This window comes from Dermacentor variabilis, chromosome 10, assembly GCF_050947875.1.
Source record: "Dermacentor variabilis isolate Ectoservices chromosome 10, ASM5094787v1, whole genome shotgun sequence".
Lineage (NCBI taxonomy): Eukaryota > Metazoa > Arthropoda > Arachnida > Ixodida > Ixodidae > Dermacentor > Dermacentor variabilis.
The window spans coordinates 27788528-27810569 of NC_134577.1; the positions used below are offsets into that span (position 1 = coordinate 27788528).

The 22042-nt window shown below is 43.6% G+C and overlaps 1 protein-coding gene across 1 annotated transcript; it reads left to right on the forward strand.

Moving 5' to 3' along the window:
* Positions 1–15: 15 nt before the first annotated feature.
* Positions 16–20623, forward strand: LOC142559469 (neprilysin-1-like). The gene is made up of 10 exons (XM_075671067.1): positions 16–98; positions 1743–1852; positions 2395–2453; positions 5947–5998; positions 8172–8239; positions 9460–9590; positions 16371–16436; positions 18379–18465; positions 18632–18708; positions 20428–20623. Exons 1-10 carry the CDS (start codon positions 30–32, stop codon positions 20531–20533), a joined length of 825 nt encoding a protein of 274 aa, XP_075527182.1. The 5' UTR covers positions 16–29; the 3' UTR covers positions 20534–20623.
* Positions 20624–22042: the final 1419 nt, after the last annotated feature.

The window sequence follows — 22042 nt, forward strand, 5'->3', positions numbered from 1 at the left end:
GCATTGTTATTCTTTTTCAGCTAGAGAAGATGGCTGTGAAGATTGGATATCCGGAAGAAATAATGAATATGTCTTATCTTGAGGAAAGATACAAATACGTAAGTATACCACTCGCAACAAGCAGCTGCTTGTTTCCCCCTTGTCAGGTGTACACCGGCTGCAAGAAAGTACCGCAAGAACAGTTAAAAAACGAAAGTAGTCTGAAATAATATAAGGTTTCAAATTTACAGCCGTGCTTTCCTAATTATGCGGCTCATCATAATGATAAGTAAACCAGATTATGTGTTCAGCAGATATACTCACAGAAAAGAAACAACTTCACCGACGATTACGATGCTCCTTATTGCAAAACTTCAGCGCTGCTCTCTGCGGCTTTTCATTTCTTGGTATATTAGCTGGTGCGGACAATCTGCCTCGTGCGGCGCGTTGCAAACAGAGCCAAGTGTGGCGCGACTTCTTCACTAATGTGGACATCGCAATCCGCCGCAGACAGACCCTCCCAGAGGACGCGCGCTAGCCTGGCGCCATCTCGCAGCCATCATCGCCGCACTATGCTTTTCTCCTCGCGCTTTCGCCATGCCCATGTCCCCCGCTTTCCCTTTGACGTCCTTCACCCTCCGCTGCGCTCCGCGCCAGCTCTTTCATCATTGGCTGCGGCGCTCATTCGCTCGCTTACGCCGACGCTCGCTGCAGGAACCGGCGCCTAAGGGCTACGCTCTAAAACAAACGTCCCATGCCGGGGACCAAACCTACTAGTGATGCTACAGATTACGTCGCTCCGATAGGTGAGCTACGCTGTCTATTAGCAGTTAATCTGGCGCAACAAATTCACTGGAAAGTCGAAAGTGTCGGATGTAGAAGACGCGTCTCGGTTGGTTTAGAACAGTACGAAGGAAAGCACCACGCGAAATTATTCAAATTTAGCCTAAAGCAGTAGCGTAACAGCCAAGGGCTGTACCTATAAAGCTTTCAAAGCTTTTACGGCGCCAAAACGACATGAGTAAGAAAAGACTTTGAAATCCGTGAAGTCGCAGTGACGTAAAGATGCTGCAGGTTGCTTTGCAAAATTTAATAAAAGTAGAGCTCTGGTGGGGTTGCTTTTTGTATGAAGAACTTCCACATGCGAAATAATGAAAACGGTGTTCTGGAATAACAATAAATCATTGCAAGCTAACTAGGTGTATTTATTTACTCTACCTTTAACGTTCGACCAATTTAAATCTGAAACGAGCAGTATTGCGGCGTCGTGCTTCATATAAATTTCACGTGGACAGATAACCGTAATTGTACAATTAATAGGCGCATCGTAATATTAGGAGTATGAACATCGCTAGTGAATGTTTACTACGTTACTACTTATTACGGAAAACTAAAATTTACAGCCCGAGTACGACGAACGTATTGCTAAACAAACGTCACCTTTCACCATCTATTGCATTGGATTGACCAATAGTTCACCGCCTTAAGTGAAATAGCAGCGTTAACACTGCAGCTTTCAGGAACACGTAGAAAGACTGAGCTGGTGTTCACTAGGAAGAAAGAAACCATTAGATGAAATGGTGTACGGCGATGTCGAGAGTCTCATGCAGGCGTTAACGATAAAAATTTTAAGAAATATTTTATACGTTTTTATTATTAAGAGATTGCATATCAACGTTATGTTCATACGCACACAATGTCGTTGGGTTTACTATCACGGCGCTTTTAGGATCTTCATACCATGCTACAATTCTTTTTTACAGATTCCTGAATTGAATACTTCCAGTCACTTTATAGAAATGTGGAGATATGTCGCGGAGAACAATGACCTGAAGCACCTTGAAAAATTGCGCATACCATACGACAGAAATAGGTAAAAAGTAAAAGAACTTTTGCGCGTGTTAGCATGACTGACCTCCTTTGATATGGATAGGAATATAAGCGAGTACTTCACCGAGGAAAATGTGCGCTTAAGAAACTTGAAGGAGGCGGATAACTAAGTATCGCTTTAATCATGCCTGTAAGCGTCACAAATTCAAACTGGACGCGCAGAAACTTTCAGCAGACTGATGAAAAGAAAAATTAGCCCTGCTTTCGTTAGTAAAGCTTAATATCAATAATTCACCATGTTCACTCCCGAAATCATAAGTCAGCAACGTTGAAATTGTTAAAGCGCAAATAAATCAGCGATGGGCCTTAATGCAAGAGCCGCTAATTTAGCAGTCTAGACTGTATATATATATATATATAAATATATATATATATATATATATAACTGTTTCAGTCATAACTTGCAAGCAGTATCTAGCAAAGACATATCGGGGCTTTGCGGTTGATACTTTGTTTTTAGTTGGGGACGTGACTGAGCATTATAGAAAGCTTACTAATAGACTTTTTTGCTCCTGTTCATTACAGCTGGATAGTCGGCTCTGCAGTTGTGAATGCATTTTACAATCCAAGTACCAACGACATGTGTAAGCGCCACCAGTTTCTGTTTTTCCTTGTTAGACGAGAGAGAGAGAGGGGGGAAAAGGGGAAAGACTTGGAGGTTAACCATAGGGGAAGATTCGGTTTGCTACCCTAGGCTGGGGAAAGAGGGGAGAGGGAGGTAAAGTGATAACAAAGTAGAGATAAAGAAAGAAAGGAGCACAGACGTACAATCACTGTTGGTCACTGTCGCCGCACACTGTCACCGCACAGCACAGTAGCACTTGCAGCACTATGAACATCTGTTCATGCTACAGCCGCTTGTCCAATTCTGTAGCCCTTAAAAACTGCAACAGTGCCCTCGTCGCCCTCTGCTGCGATGGCTTGTGATGGCGGCATTTTAATATAACTTCCTCTGTTAGAGGTCTTCGGTCAAACCGCCCTATCGCGTTTGCGAGGGAGCGTCTCTGTGAATTATAGCGAGCACAGTCACAGAGAAGATGCTGAAGAGTCTCCTCGTTACCACAGTTATCACACGAGGCGTCGTCGACCCATCCGATTTGGAAAGCAGAAAGACTTGGTGAACGCCACCCCTAGCCATATTCGACAAAGCAGGGTAGCTTCGCGACGGCAGAGTCCAGCTGGAATGCAAAGGCGTAGAGAAGAGCCTAGGTTGCGCAGCCGGTTGTTTTGAAAACTTCCTGCATTCCACAAGGAGAACGTATTATATCGGCTGAGCATTCGAAGTTTTCTAGCGGCATCTGTCCTTGATAATGATATCGGCTCCTCTTCGTCACCTTGAAGAGCCGACCGATCAGCGTTATCGGCGTGTTCGTTTCCTATGACGCCGCAGTGACTTGGAAGCCACTGAACTGCCACGTGGTGTCCTTTCTCCGTCAAGGTATGGATTAGTTCTCGAATCTCGTATACCAGTTGTTCGTGTGGTCCACGCCGCAGGGCTGATAGCAAAGACTGCAGTGCTGCCTTCGAGTCACTGAGTATTGACCATCTTCGAGGTTGTTCTTGGCTGACGAGACAAAGTGCAGCCCGAAGAGCTGCAAGAGCTGCTTGTTAGACGATCTTCTCACACTAATAATATAGGCAAAAGAGGGTATTTCGTTCAATTGCACAAACTAGCAATTCGGTAGCGATTAGAGCACGGTTGTTGCTTTGCCTGTTTGATTCGTCTTGTTTCATTTCGGAGACCGGCGTTCTTCTAACTGAATGTAAAAAAACAAAAAAAAGAGATTTTGTGAATATCGCTGCTCAATTCTTACTCAACCTCTCCCAGGTTTATGACAATTACAGTCAGGGCAGTTAAATAGAACACTTGGCACTTATGCTTGCCTATAGTTTATAAAAAAAAATGGTGCGAACTTCGTTTCGTCTTAGCCCATCTCGGAGGTTACGTCACAGCATGATGCGATTAGTGAAAGCCGCGTCTTGAAGGTCATGCTGCACTGCACTACAGACACGGGAAGAAACAAGCCAACATCATGGACACTGCACAGAAGGCCAATTCGGTTATATATATATATATATATATATATATATATATATATATATATATATATATATATATATATATATATGTATACATATATATATATATATACATGTATATATAGCTAATTTCCGCGATGCTTTCCTTGGCTTCATTGTCTGCTGGCTTTGTAGCGTCATAATTACACATACATATGCCCCTGTTCACGACGGCAAGCTTCCTGACAGCCAAGCCTGCTACGAGAAGGATCAGCCTAATCCACCCGTGCTTTTTTGGGTTTTGGATTGAATAACATTAATGAAAAGTCCTGCGAGCTACGGGACGTAAGGTCCCATAGAGCGGGCTACTTCCACGTTGGGACCGGGAGTTGTAACTCCCTGGCCGCATCGTGGGCTCGCTGGACGGCCCAGAGCTGCTCCGCCAGGTCCGTGCTACGCAATGCTTCTTGTAGCCTGGCGGAGTCTTGATCCTTGTTTGCGTGGGTCCGACCACACGGCCAGAGCAAGTGATGTACGTCTAGTGTGCTATGGCAATTTTCGCAATATGATGTTTTGTATAGGTCAGTCATGTAGTCATGTAGTCTGTTCTGCGTGGAGTACGTGTTTGTTGGAAGCATTCTGAACGGGAGGGCTTGAGGCCTGGTGAGCTTATTGTGAGGTGTGCTGCATATTCTGCAGTCTAGATAAAACTGCTTTGTTATCTCGTTATATGTGGAGGGAGGGTCACGATTCTCGCTGGGATGGTCACGACCAGAATAGGTGGCGTCGCGGAGGGTTAGGTCTCGCGCGCTCCTGTGAGCCATCTCATTGAGATTGCGAGGGGCGTCCTGGATATCTCCGAGGTGGGCCGGGAACCAGCAGATGGTGTGATGCTGCAGTGGTGCGGATCTATTGATTATTTGTAGAGCTTGGCTTGCAATTGCTCCTTTCTGAAAGGCTTTGACGGCCGAGAGTGAATCGCTGTAGACGTAGGTGGTGGTCGGGTCTGTGAGCGCGAGTGCGATGTCGACCTGCTCTGCTACTTCGGACTTGTGGGTCTTGACTGTGAGAGCGTTTGTGACTTGACCCTGCTTATTGATCGTGGTGGCAACGAAAGCCTTCCTGGTCGGGTACTGTGCCGCGTCTACGAAACAGGCTAAGATCTTCTTATCACGTATTTCGCGCAGGATGAACGATCCGCGTGCCAGCCTTCTGGGTTGATGGTGCGCGGGATTCATGTTCCGCGGGAGTGGGCGAACCGTGTAGTAATTGCGTGTGTCCGTCGGAACGCTTTGATATAGATTCTCCATTACTGTGGTGTCATGGTGCAGTTTGGCTGGGATTTCTCTACCTGGTTTGGTTCCAGATAGTCTTGTCCATTGAGCTCGTTCTTGAGCTTCGGCGATTTCTTCAAGTGTATTGTGCACCCCCAGTTGCAGCAGGAGCTCTGTCTCGGTGTTCTTGGGGATTCCCAGCGCTAGTTTGACTAGCTTCCTCAGTTGTACATTGAGTTTGTCCTTCTCTCCTACCTTCCATTTGTGCATAGCCGCCTCGTAGTTGAAGTGGCACACACGCCTTTGCGCTATGCTTCTTTGGTCTCCTATTTAGATATTTTGTTAAGGGAACGTTGCCCGGGAATAAACGACTGAGTCACGTTGCCTGTGTTAGGTTTCATGTTCACTCTCTGTAGATTATAATTAGCACGACGACGACAAGGAGGTCAGCTTGATCTTTTCTACCAAAGTCAGTTGTAATGCGGTGTTCCAGTAGAAAAAATGACACCAAGGAACTCACAAGGGTATATAGACTAGAACAGCGGTCTACTGCAAGAAACCGTGCTTTAAGTTCTGAGTTCTAGAGTGAAATTCGTAGACTTCGGCAGCTAAATCGGCGTGTGCCTTATAATTTCAGCTGATCATGGGAGCTTGTATGCAAACAAACGAGAATCTGAAACAGCGACGCACTATTGGGTTCAAGAACCCTTGCCTTAGAAATGTATGTCCATTTTATTTAGGTCATTTACTGCAGGTGAAAAGTAACGAATAATGCTCTCTACAGATTATCCATCAGGAATCCTGCAAGGCCTTTTCTATCAGCACGGTCTTCCAAAGTAAGCCTATTTCTCTACGTGCTTTTTTTCTCGATTATTGCTCACAAGAGCGTCACATAAATAAGGCTACACAATTTTGAATGCTTTAGAAAGGCTAGTGGTGAAGCCACTGCGTTTAAGGAGATCTGTTATAGAAGTTCGACCGCAAGAATTATAGATAAATCGAACCGCTTTGTTTTGAATTCTTTCTAATATTTGAATGTGTGTTTGGTGCCCCAAATGATGCTAGTATAGCTATACGGTGCGCGTGGTCGAAGGCATCAAGGGTTATAAATTGTTTTGTAAGGCCTACATAATTTCATGGACTATAGTAAATGAGCATTATTATCGTTCGTTCATAGGTTTTTTATTTGCTGACTTTGGCTTGGAAGCCACAGGTTGTTACGTGTTTCGTTCATTAAGGTTCTTCCATTCATATTATTGCGTTATTAATTGTATATGTAATCAATTTTGACTGCATCAGTGCAGTGCGCCGAGCCCACAAATTTCATATTTTGAAGTTTTGTAGCAGCTTAGAGATGAGATGTAGTATGATTCATTGCTCGTTTTCGTTGTGGCTCGTGACCAACTGTTCAGCTCCATACGTTTTGTGCGCAGAACATCTAAAACCACTGAGTTAGCGTACTGTCTAATCAGTGTACTCTTATCTAATACATTGCCGGGAATATCAGTGTTTTTCAGCAAGTGGGGCTGAATGTTAGTACAGACCGAAAAAATAATACTTACAAGCGCGAACGAGTATCTATTAAAGTTGCGGTGCTATCCGGCTATCATAATTTCTGAATGTTCACCTTTGATTTGGAATTATCTCGATATTGTTTGGGCGCAGCAAAACCTTAGTTTTAGTTAGATAATGGGTGACAAATTTACTGGGTTGTGGCGCAAACAAAGAGGAAGAAAATCTCGAAGCCGTATAGCTTTAGAGACGCAAAGTTAACCAGTGGTCTATTTTTCTTTCGGTGCTACGAGGGGATCAACTTTAATACAAAGATTCATGTGAGAATACCACAGTTGTGAATCAACTAACTTGGAAACAGCCTTATTTAAGTGTGCACACGTAAAGCATATTTAAAAGGTTTCTAAAAAATGTGGGGTTTAGCGTTCTTAAATTTCGCAGTGGTTTATGAGGGACAGGTAGCCCTGGGCACCCCGACTTCAATTCAATTGCTTGATATTCTTTGACGCGCTCCTAAATGGAAGTACGGGATTGTTTTTGACTTTTAAATTCCTAGGAACGCGCCAACCGTGAGCGGCGGTCGAACCGTCGCGTAAGCGACATGTTGGGTCCTGAAGCAACGAATGGCCTGGCGCAGACGAAGCCATCTGTTTAAATGGAGGGAACTAGCCAAGAAAAAGTGTCTACATAAGCATGTTTTGCAATTGTAACCGATAAAATATACTTCTTGTATTTTGCCTGAGGTTCAGCAACGATCACAATTTTCGTATTGCCCTTAAAAACTTTCTCGAGCTCCATTTAACTGCTACGGGTTGACTTGAAGCGAAGTCTGGCTTAACATTCGTTTGCTTAGTGCGTATCAACGTTCTTTCCTTACATGTCGCGGCCACCAGATCTTTTTTAGAGTACGCAGCGGCGGGACGTGACAATAAAGACCTATCTCTTAATAAGACCTGCTAGGAAGCGAGAAGACAGCAAACAAAATGTTTCCGAAGAATGTGTTTACGTACAAGCCTACTTGCACACATCGATGTCGTTAAACTTTTAAAAAGCCCACACATATTAATCGCGCATATAGAAGGGCGGTGGCGAATTCCACCAGGGGCATTCTTATTGCTTGGACTACTCCCGCTAAAACAAAAATTGCCTACATCAACTTCTTTTTCACGGCCTTTACTGACACTGCGAATCCATCCGCTACCCTCGTTGTGGTTAGCAGCAAACACAAATGTCAAATTATTGCGGAACACTGCAGCCTTTATTATATAATTGCTGCATAGCTTTTTACGAACCGTAATTGTCATTTTTCTTCCGCTAACTTAGTCAATCGAACTTTCTGCGTCGATGAGAGCCATGGTATGGTCAAAAATTATTTTGTCCTGCAAACTGAAAAGTGCAGGTTCGACCAATGTAACACAACATATTACATTCCTAATTGATCATCATCATGGTGAACCTAAATGCTTTTTTAACATGTGGTACTTCTTTTTATGGCAGTTCCGTAAACTATGGAAGCATCGGGTCTATAATTGGACATGAAATTACACACGGCTTTGACGACGAAGGTAGGTGTATTCAACAGATCACGTGCGCGGGTGCGCTTTTGCACCCGTTGTAATTTAAAGGTTTACGCACCATAGTGGAAGTGCATTTAAATGTAATTTTATAATAATTCGTATTAATACGTGTTACATGACTAATAATGAACCTTCGCTGGCACTATTTAATAAATGCCCCAATATGCTTTCTATAAAGAATAACTTCAAATTCAGATCGCGGTAACTAACCTATAATTACTCAAGACAATGGCTGTTGCGACATTTTCGAGCAACACATCAGGTTCCTTAAAGAGCTGCACTGGTTTTAGACCTAGCTCAGGCTCCACCACGCACTGCAGTAATCGGCCATCTTTCACAACATTTTAATGCATAAGCATTCTTTGGCGAGTACCCCAGTCCTTCACGCGAAAGGCACAATGCCTTATATCTGCACAAAATTGCCTAATTTGCGAAGTTAATAATTTCTCTTTATCATAGTGTAAATGTAGAAAACTGGTAGCTTTATAAGTAATAAGAAACAATCGAAACTATTATAAATGCAGTGTTCTTTTTATCATTTGTCAAATGAAGTCGACAGCTACACGTGCCAGTCTGGTTGCCTATCTTATGCTTTCTTACTTTGTTTCCCTTCCCCTCCTTCCTTAACCTGTCTATATTTCGATGTGCACTGCAAATAAATGCCCATTCTTCCATCTTGTTAGCTTGTGTCTGCCTCGCCTGCGTCAAGAGCAGTGTCCGACCTACGATGTAACAGTAACAAAAAACATTGATCAAAGACAATACCCCTATAATCAGATTGATGCAGCCACATAGGCATACATAGGACTCCATAGAAAATCCACGGGGAAGCCTACCGTAGAGATGGGCCAACTTAAAACTTAGGGTGGGCCAGCTGAAATTTGGGTGTGGGCCGACTTGAATTTGGGGGTGGGCCAATTTGAAATTTTGGTATGTATCAAGTTGAAATTTGCGGGTGGACCAACTGGAACTTGGGGGTGTTCTTACGCATACTTAGACAACTCCAGTGAAGTTTCTGCATAATTTTTCGTCTAACGCTTTGACAGTAGCGCTCTTTTTTTTTCTTTGCTGGGGGAGGGAGGCAGCGGAGGACTGTATGTATTATTTTAAAATAAGCACAAGCACTGTGAATGCGATGGAACTGTATGCTTAACCTTATCAGCTGTAGGGTAATGTGCTGAACATTTGCTTTTTGTAATCGTTTCAAGGCAGTCAATATGATGCCAATGGGAAGTTGAAGCAATGGTGGAGCAATGGAACGCGCTCAAAGTTTGAAAAAAAGGCTAACTGCTTCGTACAACAATATGGAAGCATTAGAGACAAAACGACCAACATGACGGTGAGTTCTCCTGATTTCCTATGCTCTGAACAAAGGCAGCGTCAAATCCGAGAGGCAACGTTGTTTAGCTTACGACCATCGCTGTATTCAGGATAAGAGCTTCGAAGAGCTCTGCAGCTTCATTCGGAGAGCTACAAATGAATGAATGATTGAACGAACTAACAAACAAACGAATTATAATAAATAATTACCGGTCGTTTTTAAGTACACAAATGAGGCTTGCGGACCAAAATGAGCAGGTTGCACCTTGCCATAGCTCCGGCCCTCATACAGTTCGGCGGTGAGTGCAAACAAATTGGCACCCAGATACAAGAGCAACTGAGTAGCAACCATTCGCAACAAACCTGCAAGAAATATAAGCTAAATGATGCACTACAGCTCCTAACGACGTCATAAAAAAATGTGTGCTTTGACGCCGTGTTGGAATTTATGCTCAATTCAGCATAACGATTTAAGAATATAGCTATTTGATATGGTAGAAACTTATCACCGTACTTTGTGGTGCACAATCGTAGAAACCAGGGATCCTTATTTTGGTTGCTTTGCTTAATAAGCCTCCATTCTAAATTAACTCAGCTTCTACGCGTAGTGGCTGTTGGTTTTTATGGCTAAGCCATATCTCTGGGAAAAACCAGAAGAGCAAATAGGTTGCACCTTCTATATTCGAGAAATACAACATAGTGAGACGTACGTGTGGGCAGTGTAGCAAATATTTGCAATGACCCAAATGGCAAGTTATTCGGGTAATAACATGTAGGATATTGTACGAGATCGCTGTTTCGGTGAGTTGTCGACGGTTAATATTGCCGCAGCCAAAATAAAAGCAAGCATAAAGAACGCACACTTTATATTTTACAACGCTGTGGGCTTCTCCTCAAGAATTTTGTCGGTGTCTGTGCTACCTGGTGCCGACGGGAAGGCAAGATGATTTGTATAAACGAAAGCGTCATGTCAATCCAAAGTGTAATATAAATGCAAATTCAAGATTAAGCCGTTCAGTCAATTCTCGGGGCAGTTACCTGTAAAAGTATAACTACTTAAGCGTCAGAACGTGCCTTGTTGAAATATTTCTTCGGTAGAAATGCTTCCGAAAATTGCATCATGAGTTGCAGCCAAATAAATTTTATCCTGTTCCTCTAATACTTCAGGTGGCAGTTTTACCGTAGACGTGGATTTTTCTCGAGGTCTTCCGCAGACATTTGATTCACGTGAAGTACCACGTCGTCCGACATGCAGCACTATTCTGTAGTGCCCAAGCAGATGTTCCGAACGTCGGTTTTGTTCTCGATAGATTTACGCAATGAATCAACAAACGCTACCTAAATGTACTCCGTGCAACAAACATATTCTCCAAGGGCCGCATTCTTCTTCTTTTTCCCTTCTTCCGTTTTAAAACGAATAGCTTTATTTTGTCCTTTCGCTTATTTCGTACTCCAACGGGCGCGTTCGTCGCCGGACGCCAACTATCTATTTTCACGAATTCTCAAACGATTATTCACTCGGAGCTCTTCCTGCACTCATCTGAGTAGGATGCCTCGGTAGTACCGCGTCCCTCCATTCAGGGTGGTGACACGCCGGGCGTTGCAGCCACTGTGGTACAACCGCCGCATACGCGCGTCGTAGGGGTCAGTTTTAACGCGATAGCATTAAGGACCCCGTTTCGCAGAAAGTCCTTTGTTGGCATGCGTTGTCCGTTAGAAAAATATCATACTGATCTCCGCATCTCGAACCACACAGGCCCTCCACGTGGGGCAGAGTCGTTACTGAACTAATTGAAATTCTCAAAGTAAAATGCCTCAGAAAATTCGTAAAATACAACTTACACACAAACTGCAGACATAATAGCCTTGGATGGTAATTTGAATATACGTGCAAACACATTTCTGTTACATCGAAAGTCAACCACAAACTCTTTTTGCAGACGCCGTTTCGAGTCTATATTAGTAGGAGCGCCAGCTTGACTGAGCCAGTATAAGCAAATGCGAAGTCGCATCGCAACAAAATGGTGCAAGAGGTTTCGCACCCACATTCAGCTGGTCACAGCAAGCAGTTGTGGGAGCGAAACATCGTGCTGAAGGACTTTCTTTATGGTATTGATCGGGCTGGTGAACGAGAAGATGTCTTTTTGTTCGGAAAACCTCTTGAATACACTCTCAGAAGAGGAAACAAATTGTAGGACTACATTGCTCACACAGAGGAAGTTGTTGCATTCATGAGTATACTCCTTCGTATTTTATGAGTGTGTGCTCATCAGACTCTTTCGCGGCAATAAGCGTCTGGGTATAAGTAGAGCTCAACTCTAAAGCAGCTAAGAGCGACCGTACTAAAATCCTACCAAATGTGCAACAATGTCACTTTCAACCAGAGATGGAGGTTCCAATTTTGCAGCGTCGTGGTTCTCGAAAGGATACGCTTCTTTTTGAACTTATCTAACTTCTGGCGTTGGAAAACCTACTTAAACGGCATCATCATCAATATCATAGTTTGTATTCTTCAGTACTTTAAAGAACTTGCTCACAGACACAATTTTCGATGTGCTTTTCAAATTGTACGCATTTGGCACAGGGGATACCATTCTTGTGACAGAACATAGGTTCTCAAGGGAATCTTGAGCCAACCTACCTGTGAGAAAAAAACTTACAGTTGCGTTCGTTTTACAGGATAGCCTGCAGCTGCACTAGAACTGTTCTCAACATTACTACACCTACTTGGTATGCTTTCTACAACATTTTAACATCAATACCCAAGTCTTCGATCAGTTTGTTTGAGATGAAGATTAGAGAGAGCTTCATCACATTTGCTCCTGTTGACGAAACTCAGGGCAGCCACAAGGTGGCGAGACGTCATCAGAGCGTACCACCGTAATACGAAGTGAAAAAAAAACAAGCAGTTCTTTAAGCCTAAACTCGCAGCTTCCCGAACTCCATGAAGTAGTTTATAGCTGCTGGGGCTTCGTGGAAAAATTGTACAGCAATTCCAATCTTCAGCTTTGTAAAGTGACCACTGGATATTTCAATGGCGTTTATACTAGGAGCTACTAGAAGCTGTTCGGTGTCTAATTTCAAGACAGTTTCTATGTGCTCTACTGATATTGCATTACATAGCACACGTAATTCCGGCACAATTTGATCATTCAATGATAGAGATCCTTCCGCACAAGATGCATGAGCTCTTATGTTCTTCGACACGTGTGCAGCGTCGGGCATGAAGAGCGAGAGCGAGAGCTCGTCATTGATGTAAGGGTCGCATACGATGTAAGGATGAGGAACAGAGCTACGGGTGCTGGACAAGTTCAAACTTCTCCACATGTCCCGGTTGAGCTATGCATGTCAAACGTGAATCACTGTGCATGCAACAAGATGACAGCGCAAAGCCAAAGAAAATGACAAGTAAAGTCCTTCAGTTTGTCACAGTTGACGAAAGTGCTTGCGTAGTGGTATGCGATGGCCTGCCCAGATAGTATTCCTCTCCCAGCCATAAACACAAGTGAGGAGTTAGCAGGCTGGTCAATTTCAGGTAGCATAGTATCGAGAAAAGAACCGCAGCCGCGGTCCAAATCATTAACCGTTCGTATTTCCATTTCGTCCATGAAAAGCACTGCATTCATTTCAATCTCTGACATCACTGAAACCTTTTTCTTCATCATATCGAATACTTCCGTGAGCACACCCAGCTTGAAGTAGAACCGCTGAAGGTGCCTGCACAGTGTCCTTCTTGATGGAAGATGGTTTCCTTGTTCGATTGGTGCCCACTGGAGCCACAAGCAAACTTTAACTCAAGTGATTTCTTAAGTGTGGCAGCGCTTCACAACGAACACTCTCTGTTAGTCCTCTGCAATGCAGACCTTTGAACTTCATTAAAGAGCTTCCGGTTCTCCCGTTATTGCGGTATGGTAATGTTTTAGCCAATTGAATTCTTCGAGGATGTGCTCAATTTTCTTCTTGCCTCTGCCAGACTTTGACTCAGCTGCCCGTTTTTCCTCCTGACATTATGCAAGGCTTTTCGTAGTTTGCGAGCGGACAAAGAAATGTCATCCATGCCTTCCTGAGAAGTTTAATAAACATTTGAAACTGCCTGCTCCTTGACCCGTCCCCCATAGTGTATTTGGGCCAGTATTTGGAACCAAGAGAAGGCCAAACTGCAGTTATGTTCGCTGCTATCTATTTGGGCCATTTCAGCCTCACTTTCATCTGTCATACGAGCTGGGGAAAGCTCTGTTCTTGCATTGCCTTCACAGCGAGGAGCAAAACATTGTTGCATAGGGCTCTTACTCAGCCTGGGATGGGCTGCACAGTAAAGTATAAAGTCAGAAATAGTGTAAAGTGCACAAGAAGATGCATGGGTGAGCTGGTATTCTAGCTTGATCTTAAATAATCAGTAAAAATACACAGAACGCCACAATGAGTTACAGCTGATTTCAAGTAAACTGATATAGCGCAAACTATTTATATGGAGAAAAAGCTAGGAGTGAGGAAATAAGTGAAATAGAAATGAGGCGAGCTCAGGTCACAGATTGTAAGCTGCGTCGTGCGGGGAATGGGTAACTTTTATTTTAAATAACACTAACAAAAATGGTCAACTGATCCAATCTCGCTGTTTGTAACAGAGAAGGTGCATTGACATCGATACTGTCCTGCTTACGTTTTGTATAGGCCTCAACAACATCACGCGCCTGCTGCACTCTGTACATACACAACAAACATAAATGCGATAAATGTGATAAACGTTATCCAACGGCTCGCATTTCTTAGGAATATGTTCGAACAGCACACTGAGACGTGCGGACAGGCATTTTTGTGGGCGACGGTAAAAGAAAAACTCACGTTATATTATTGCCGGTTAACAATTCCCCTAGGTAACAATTACAAATTACTTTCTGCATATTTCATACAACCAAAAAATTTAGCTTCGAGTCATAGTGCATTTAGACGCGCTACGGGCGGTCAGGTAAGCTTAGAATGTGCCACAGTTACGTGGACTTGCACGCACAAAGCGAAAAGACAAGCCAGTACTCCTTAAATTATAACAACAAAGAATCTGTTGTGGCGAGTGTCTCTTGCGATACAATAGGTATGCCCTAACGGTAGCGTGGAAAGATGGTGTTATCAATGAAGAAGCATGTGACGATATGCACATATCCAGGTGTTAGTTACATGCATGCATATGTATAAAGTCAAACAGCGTAGGGACAGCTGCCCTGTCGAGGAGTCGGCGCCCCTCCCTTCTGGTCTTTTCAAACTGCTCGTCGTCAAACTGATGCTATATACATGAAAAGAAAATATTTCAGTGCTTAGATCGGAACTAATCGGTACTTTGTTTAGGTCGACTTTGTTAAAAAAATTGTAATTGCAGCAAACAGCTAGAACTCAAAGAATGGAAATTATGTCATCTACCAAATCGCATCAACTGTCTTCAACAGCTTTCAGGGGTGCGTTGTTAGGAATGTTATGAAGAATTCAAATTACTTCGAAAATTGAACGAGAAGACACGGCCCACTTTGAAAACAGACGCAAAGAACCAATTTTATGGACATGCTCAGGCTACTATATCTCCACAGGTTGGTCCGCGTGCGTTAATTGTAAACGTAACATTGAACGGCCACCAAAACACTGACTAATAATAGTACAGGAAATATTCTGCGTAGTTATCAGTTTTATTGCATGTGAGACCCTTCTGTTATTAGTACAATAATACTGATAGGCGGCTCATAACACCCCAACATTTACGAAGAGAACAGAAAGTGTTCACACGACTCGCTGCCGTTCGAGAGCAATCTCAAAGGCGATATGGGTGCCAGGAGAAATCCATTCGCATCACTATGATCGTCTATAAGATACGCACCACCAACAAGCAACACTAATAGTCGGAACGAAAACGTACTTTTGCTGCTTACCTCGTAGACATTGGATGTGTTGGTCGCTTACCAGCAGTCTCACTTCACCTAGGCCTCGCACTTCTCTCTGCGCTGCGGATGTTGCAGGAAGCGAAACAACCATCGTCCTTTTCGCGTCAATGCGGTTAACAAAGGAACGTAACAGCCTATAATTTTCTCCTGCTTGAACTCAACACCGGCACGGAATTGCTCTTCGACGTATTCCGTGCGACTGTGGCCCCAAATCCCGCCTCACCATGCGGCCGCGAAGCCCCTGCCGCGACTGCCCGCGGCCCCCGCTTTGTACCCGAATGCCGCCCTGGTGGCTTGTGGCCTTTCAAATGCTGTCACCACCATAAATGATGGCGCTCCTATAGAGGCACACTATAACAAAGTTGAGCGCAGCGCCGCACCTCGACTGAGACACACATTACCCTTCTCCGTAATTGCTGTGAAGCGTCAGTTAAGTGCAATGACCACTTATGTCGAAGGTACGGCGCTGCCATCTACTTCTTCGAGTCGTGGTGGAGGGCTGAGTGGAGGAACATACTAGACTAGCAGGATTTGAGACGCACTGCTGTCGCACCAGAGGGAGAAGGTTCCGATACTGTGGTCTGTTTGGCGCTCATTTTCCGCTGCCAAATATTTCATTGGCTTCTGGCTCATGTTCTCAACATGCAAGCTTCTTGTATGGGTAGTTCACATATCAATGCCATATGCTTGAAAAGTTACTTGTGGCTGCTGTAACAATTGCTAAGGCATCAGGACATTTCAGAGTGCCGCAACGTCTGCGGTAATCTAGTTTGGCTCCAAAATTGAACAGTTCTATTTTTCTCTATTATTCCTTCTCGCAACAGTCCTCCGCGCCCCTCAACTGCGTCATCAATGCACCTATTTTGTAATTACAGCTGGACGGGAAAAACACGCTGGGGGAAAATATCGCCGACAATGGCGGCTTGAGAATGGCTTTCAAAGTAAGTTGCTACACGTTCTTACTAATTCCCCTGTTCGGGCATTTCTGATTAAGCCATGTGATGCACTTATAGTTTAAGTAACCCACCGTGGTTGCTCGGTCGCTATGATGTTAGGCTGCTGAGCAGGAGGTCGCGGGATCGAATCCCGGCCACGGCGGCCGCCTTTTGATGGAGACGAAATGCGAAAACACCCGTTCACTTAAATTTAGGTGTACGTTAAAGAACCCCAGATGGTGGAAATTTCCGGAGTCCTCCACTGTGGCGTGCCTCATAATCAGAAAGTGATTTGGCACGTAAAACCTCATAATTTTTAAGTTTAATATTTGCACACATAATTTCTAGCGTGCGACAGTCACTAGTCAAATACGCACTCGAATCAGTGACCTTACGGGCGTCGGCAATTTATTTTAAAGCCAAGTTTTCTTTTAGAGCCTCCATGCATCTTCCTTGCGGAATTGCAGATCGAAACGTGCCAAGCGTCTCGACGCGCTGGCTTGCCCGCGAGAAAGGATGTTCTCTGCGGCTTGTCGAAGCATGCGTCGGTGGCGTTCAGCATTTTAGAGGCCCGATGCGTGCGAAAAAGTGCACGGAACTCGGCCAGAAAGCTTTCTCTTTAAAAAGTGAAACTTTAAGAAAGCCGGAACATCATTACCGGAAACAATTCGACTATGCACCCGATGCGCCGGCTCAGTTGCTATGGCGCCATGCAGCTGCCCACGAAAGACGTCCCGTGGTCGACTCCGGGTGGCCGCGGGTTCCTCGTTCTCACAAGAGCGAAATGCACAAAAAAGAAATATCGGTTGAGAAGACTGTTTATGCGTGGGAATGCAAAAGCATTATAATATTTGTAGACCTCAGAACACCATTAACGCGCTGATAATACAGACTCGCGACGTGGCGCCACCTCCTCCTCCCCATTGGCTGAGCCGTCATGTGCCCAATGACGCGCGCATTAGGCCACACCTTTATTCAGCCAGAACCGTCGAGCCGCCGTGGAATTGGCGAAGCGTGGTCGTCTCGGACCCCGGAAGTCCGGGTTCTTTTCTTAGCCAGAATAATTTTTTTTCAAAGCCATTCATTTACTTTGTTTACAGAAACCTCCGTGAGAAATCTGACACCAATCCGAGAATTTTTCACAGGTTTTGCCTCTTTGGGCCATCGAACAGTTTGGTAACATCTTTCGGTCACAGAGAGGCCGACGGATTTTCGCTTAGTGGGGCACTTAATGCTATCGCATAAAGATATTTTGTGCACTTTGATTTACGGTAGCATCAATGAACGCCATAATGTCAAAATTAATCATGTGCTCTTCACTTAGTGCGTCATTTATAGCACACTGTATAGCTTCTGGCTAACATCCCTGTCTTTTTCCTTTCTTTCTTCCTCTCGACGTTCAGCCGCAACGTTTTTTTTTTTTTGTAGAGCGTTACTTTCATTAAGTTACTTTCGTAAACTTTCAATCACAGGAAATCAAATGTATTGGCTTTCATGACATAGAGTGCTAAGGCGGCAGGCAGCCACAGACTCTTTTTCCCTATGTTCTATCTGAGTTGTAAAATTATGTAGAAGTGCAAATGTTTGAATTACTTACTAACCTGTGAAACAATTGATTAGACTAGATTATGGGGTTTTACGTACCGAATCCACGATCTTATTACGAGGCACTACGAACTGAGGTACTTCGCATTAATTTTGAGCGCCGGGGTTTTTTTAAAGTGCACCTGAATGTAAGTACACCGGTGTTTTTGCATTCGGTTCCCATCGAAATGAGGTGCTGTAGCCGGGATTCGACGCGGCCTCGTGCTTAGCAGTGCAACACCAAAGCCACGGATCAACCACGGTGGGTGTATCGAACAATAAGTCCCACACGCCGCGATGAAGGAGCGAAATATATTTTATACCCTTATACTATTAGGCAAATAATTGAATCTATGTTTTGCAGGCCTATACCGCTCTGCATAAGGACACCCGGTTAAAAACCCTAGAGGAGATTTCGGGGAAGAAGCTTTTCTTCATTTCACTGGCGATGGTATGAATCCTTAATATTTTTTGACAATAAGATCTGGAGAGATTAATAGCCTGATACAGTCTGATACAATATATATATATATATATATATATATATATATATATATATATATATATATATATATATATATATATATATATATATATATCATACTTCACTTATGCAGACAGAGTGCAGCCTACGGACTCCGGCATCGCTCAGGATGCAGATACAGTACGATCCACACAGTCCGGCCCAGTACAGGCGAGTAGCGTTATTCATAAAAATTGTAATAGTTTATGCACCACTGCATTTGTAAATTTATTTATTATTTCATTAGCAGTGTTGTCTGCAGCGTTAAAATGGACCGAAAGCATGAACCTCGAACGACTTGGCTGATGGGAAAAATTAGTACCACAAAAGACAGGACATACTGGAGGGGAAGACGAAAATAAAAACTACTTAGAACTGCTTGATAAGGCTTTCACATCATATATATATATATATATATATATATATATATATATATATATATATATATATATATATTGCAAGGAACGAAGGGGCACACTTACACAAAAATTTTATGTTTTTTTGTTCAGCGTTTCGGCCGTAGCACGGCCTTCGTCAGACTTTGATTCTGACGAAAGCTGCGCCACTGCCAAAACGTTAAACCATTGAACATGCGATTTTCGTAAGTGTGCCCCCTCATTTCTTCAACTACCTATGCACCGGACCGACAGAACATTTCCTTGAATTGTCTATATTTATATATACCTTGCAAAAGCCTTTGTTAGTCACCGGCATTTGGGACAGAGCGTTAGCGCAGGGTGCCGACTCTCAGCACGAGCGGCACTCACGAGGCAAAAGCGCTGCAGAGGACGACCCACTACATCGTTTTAATCCTCCTCTACAATGTGGATGCGTGCTTGCGTGTTCAACCGTTCAACACGCCGCAGGCACTGAGTTCAAATCCTGGTGACGCGGGAAGCGGAGGCAAGTGATGGGCCGGATAGCTACCAGGCAAATAGGTACAAGCGTGCTCCCAGCCTGGTGCTCTGCCATTAAGGGACCCCGACGCTTGGAAAGGTGTGCTACTCTCCAACCCGAAGGTGTCACACCTCAGTAAAGCTCTCTTAAGATGCCACATTGGAAATTGGCCGCAATGGGAGCGGCCTCAAGCGCCTTCCTTTCCAAGCGTTCAGCTCCCATAACGGCCCAGCACAAAGTCAGGAGCACGCTTGTACCTATTTCATCGGTATGTACCCGGCTGCAGCATTTGCGTGTGTGTGATACGACTGACACGCTAACTGGTGGCGAGTCTTATTTCTGAATAGAGCATGTAGTTTAACTCGTAGCAAGCATTCAAAACGTCCTCTTAACGTTGATGGAATTCCTACAGCAAACCAAGCCAAGCCGTCGTCATCTATTTGCTTTTTATGTTTTTAATATCTAGTCATTGTGCAATCAGTGGAAATGATTATGTTCACGTAGGAGCCAATTTTTTTTTGCGAATATTTGGTGCAGGCACGTCATGACACACAAACGCGCTACCCGGAAAGTTTGGTCATTAGCTGATATTTTTGCAACGCAAATGCCAGTGCGCTTACATACGAACAAGGAAACGAGCTCTCCGTTGATATGCATTTCGCCATCCTAACGCCTAAACGCCGCGATTCGTTACCATGTGTATAAAAGAAATGGTTACTAGGCTGCGTTGCACGTAAAAAAAAAAGAAAGAATCACTGTGTGCGTACGCTTATTACCTAGGAACAATAAATGTGTCTCTTTAGTTCATTCAGTGATTGTAAGCTAGAAATTTCGCGCGGGCCTATTCTTTTTCAATCAGCTGTTTTTATGGTACCGAGTGTGAATAATTTTTAATGTGCCAGCATGATAAAGAAAGGTCATATCACGATGGTGTCACCAACAAAGACATCATCTTTGGACTAACTCTCTCAAAAATGTTCTTTATCCTTACAGAATAAACGAACCATTCAAGAACATGCAAGCTTTCGCAAGTGTGTTCAACTGCAGTGTTGGTTCACAGATGCGTCCAGAACGAAACAATACGTGCATTTTATGGTGAACACAACGCAAAGCACGCCAATGATAAGGAAAAAAAAGTATGAACGTGTCAGCCTTGCGGTAAAGGTCGTTAATAAAAAGTTTATTCCGTCCAAACAAAATGGTTTGTCGTATGCAAAACATGAAACATGCTTATAAATGAGCTCAGTAGACAATAGCGTTGAATGTGGGGGTATTTTTCACAATTACGTTACCCGTTCTAAGCTATGATGTATAAAAATCAAAAGGCAAAAAAACAAGAAGACAAAAGAAGTGCAGATACAATGCACTGCTGGAACCCACGTGAATGCAGTCCGCAATGTTCGGCATCTCATATCTCGAAACTGGAGTCATACTGAGAATTCGTTCCAAGTGGATCCGCCTTGGCAATTAGACAGCTACAATGTTTTAATAAAAATAAAGGTGATAAGCTAATTAGCTACAGATAATTAGTAAATTTGTGTCAATTAGCAATTCAATTAGGCACTTCCATTTTCTGTGCAACTAATGTCCGCATCTTCGAGTAGACCAGCGAATGAAATAGAATTGTGTTATCTTCCACAGTCAACCTTTCAAATACATTGAATGTGTTTGCTGAAACACCTGCTATTCTAGTTCTAGTCTCATTCTAGTTCTTTGAATGATAACGCGACGATGGCTTAGAGACAAATAGGGGAAAGAAAGCAGGTGAAAATTGTATCCATAATTTAATTTAGCATGCAGAGGCAACACTGCAAGAATGTGTGAAGGTTCTCGTAAATGAAGAACAGCAAAAAGGGACTTGTCTCCCTGTCTTTTCCTTTTATTCCCGTGTTCTGTGCGTCACTTTTCCAATTAGGCAAAACCACTGTGCTTTCGAAAGTATTGCCTTAAAATAGCGACCTTGTACATCTCTTAACTATGGATTCAAATGCGCACGAGTACCCTAGAGCAATCTACAAACTCATTCACCTAGCTCCGGTAGACGCAACGGCAGTAAGGCTCTAGAGTTCTTTGCGACCACCGCCTCTATGGCGTCGACATTATTACAAAAAATAACAAAGCAGAGCGTCGGTATAGCCACTCACATCTGTGTCCAAATATAGCATTCCTCTTCAGAACGTCGTCCGTGTCTCGTAACTCAAGATATCGAAGGATCAAGTGGCTATTGATTCGCAAGAAAAGTAGAAAGGTCTAGCGCCGACCGAACCTAAGGACTTGTAATGCCGTGCCGCAGTTTTTAGGCCCTTCAATGGCACTTGTTAAACTCTTACACACTCGTGTAATCATGACACTCATGTCAATCCTAGTACGGGCCACACGGATCTGCTGAGCCCTCCGACACTGTGAGCTATAGCGGATGCTAAGTTTCATCAATATTTCTTTATTGTTCGCTTAACCGTCTCAATAATTCAATCAAGGTTTTCCGAGTGGTCGGCTTCAGTTTCGATCGATCTCTGGGGCAGTCTTCCTCCAAGATTACAACGAGGCGCCCCTGGTACGTATAATGCATTTTTCATTGTGAGCGTTTTTTTTTTCATCTGTAAAGCAT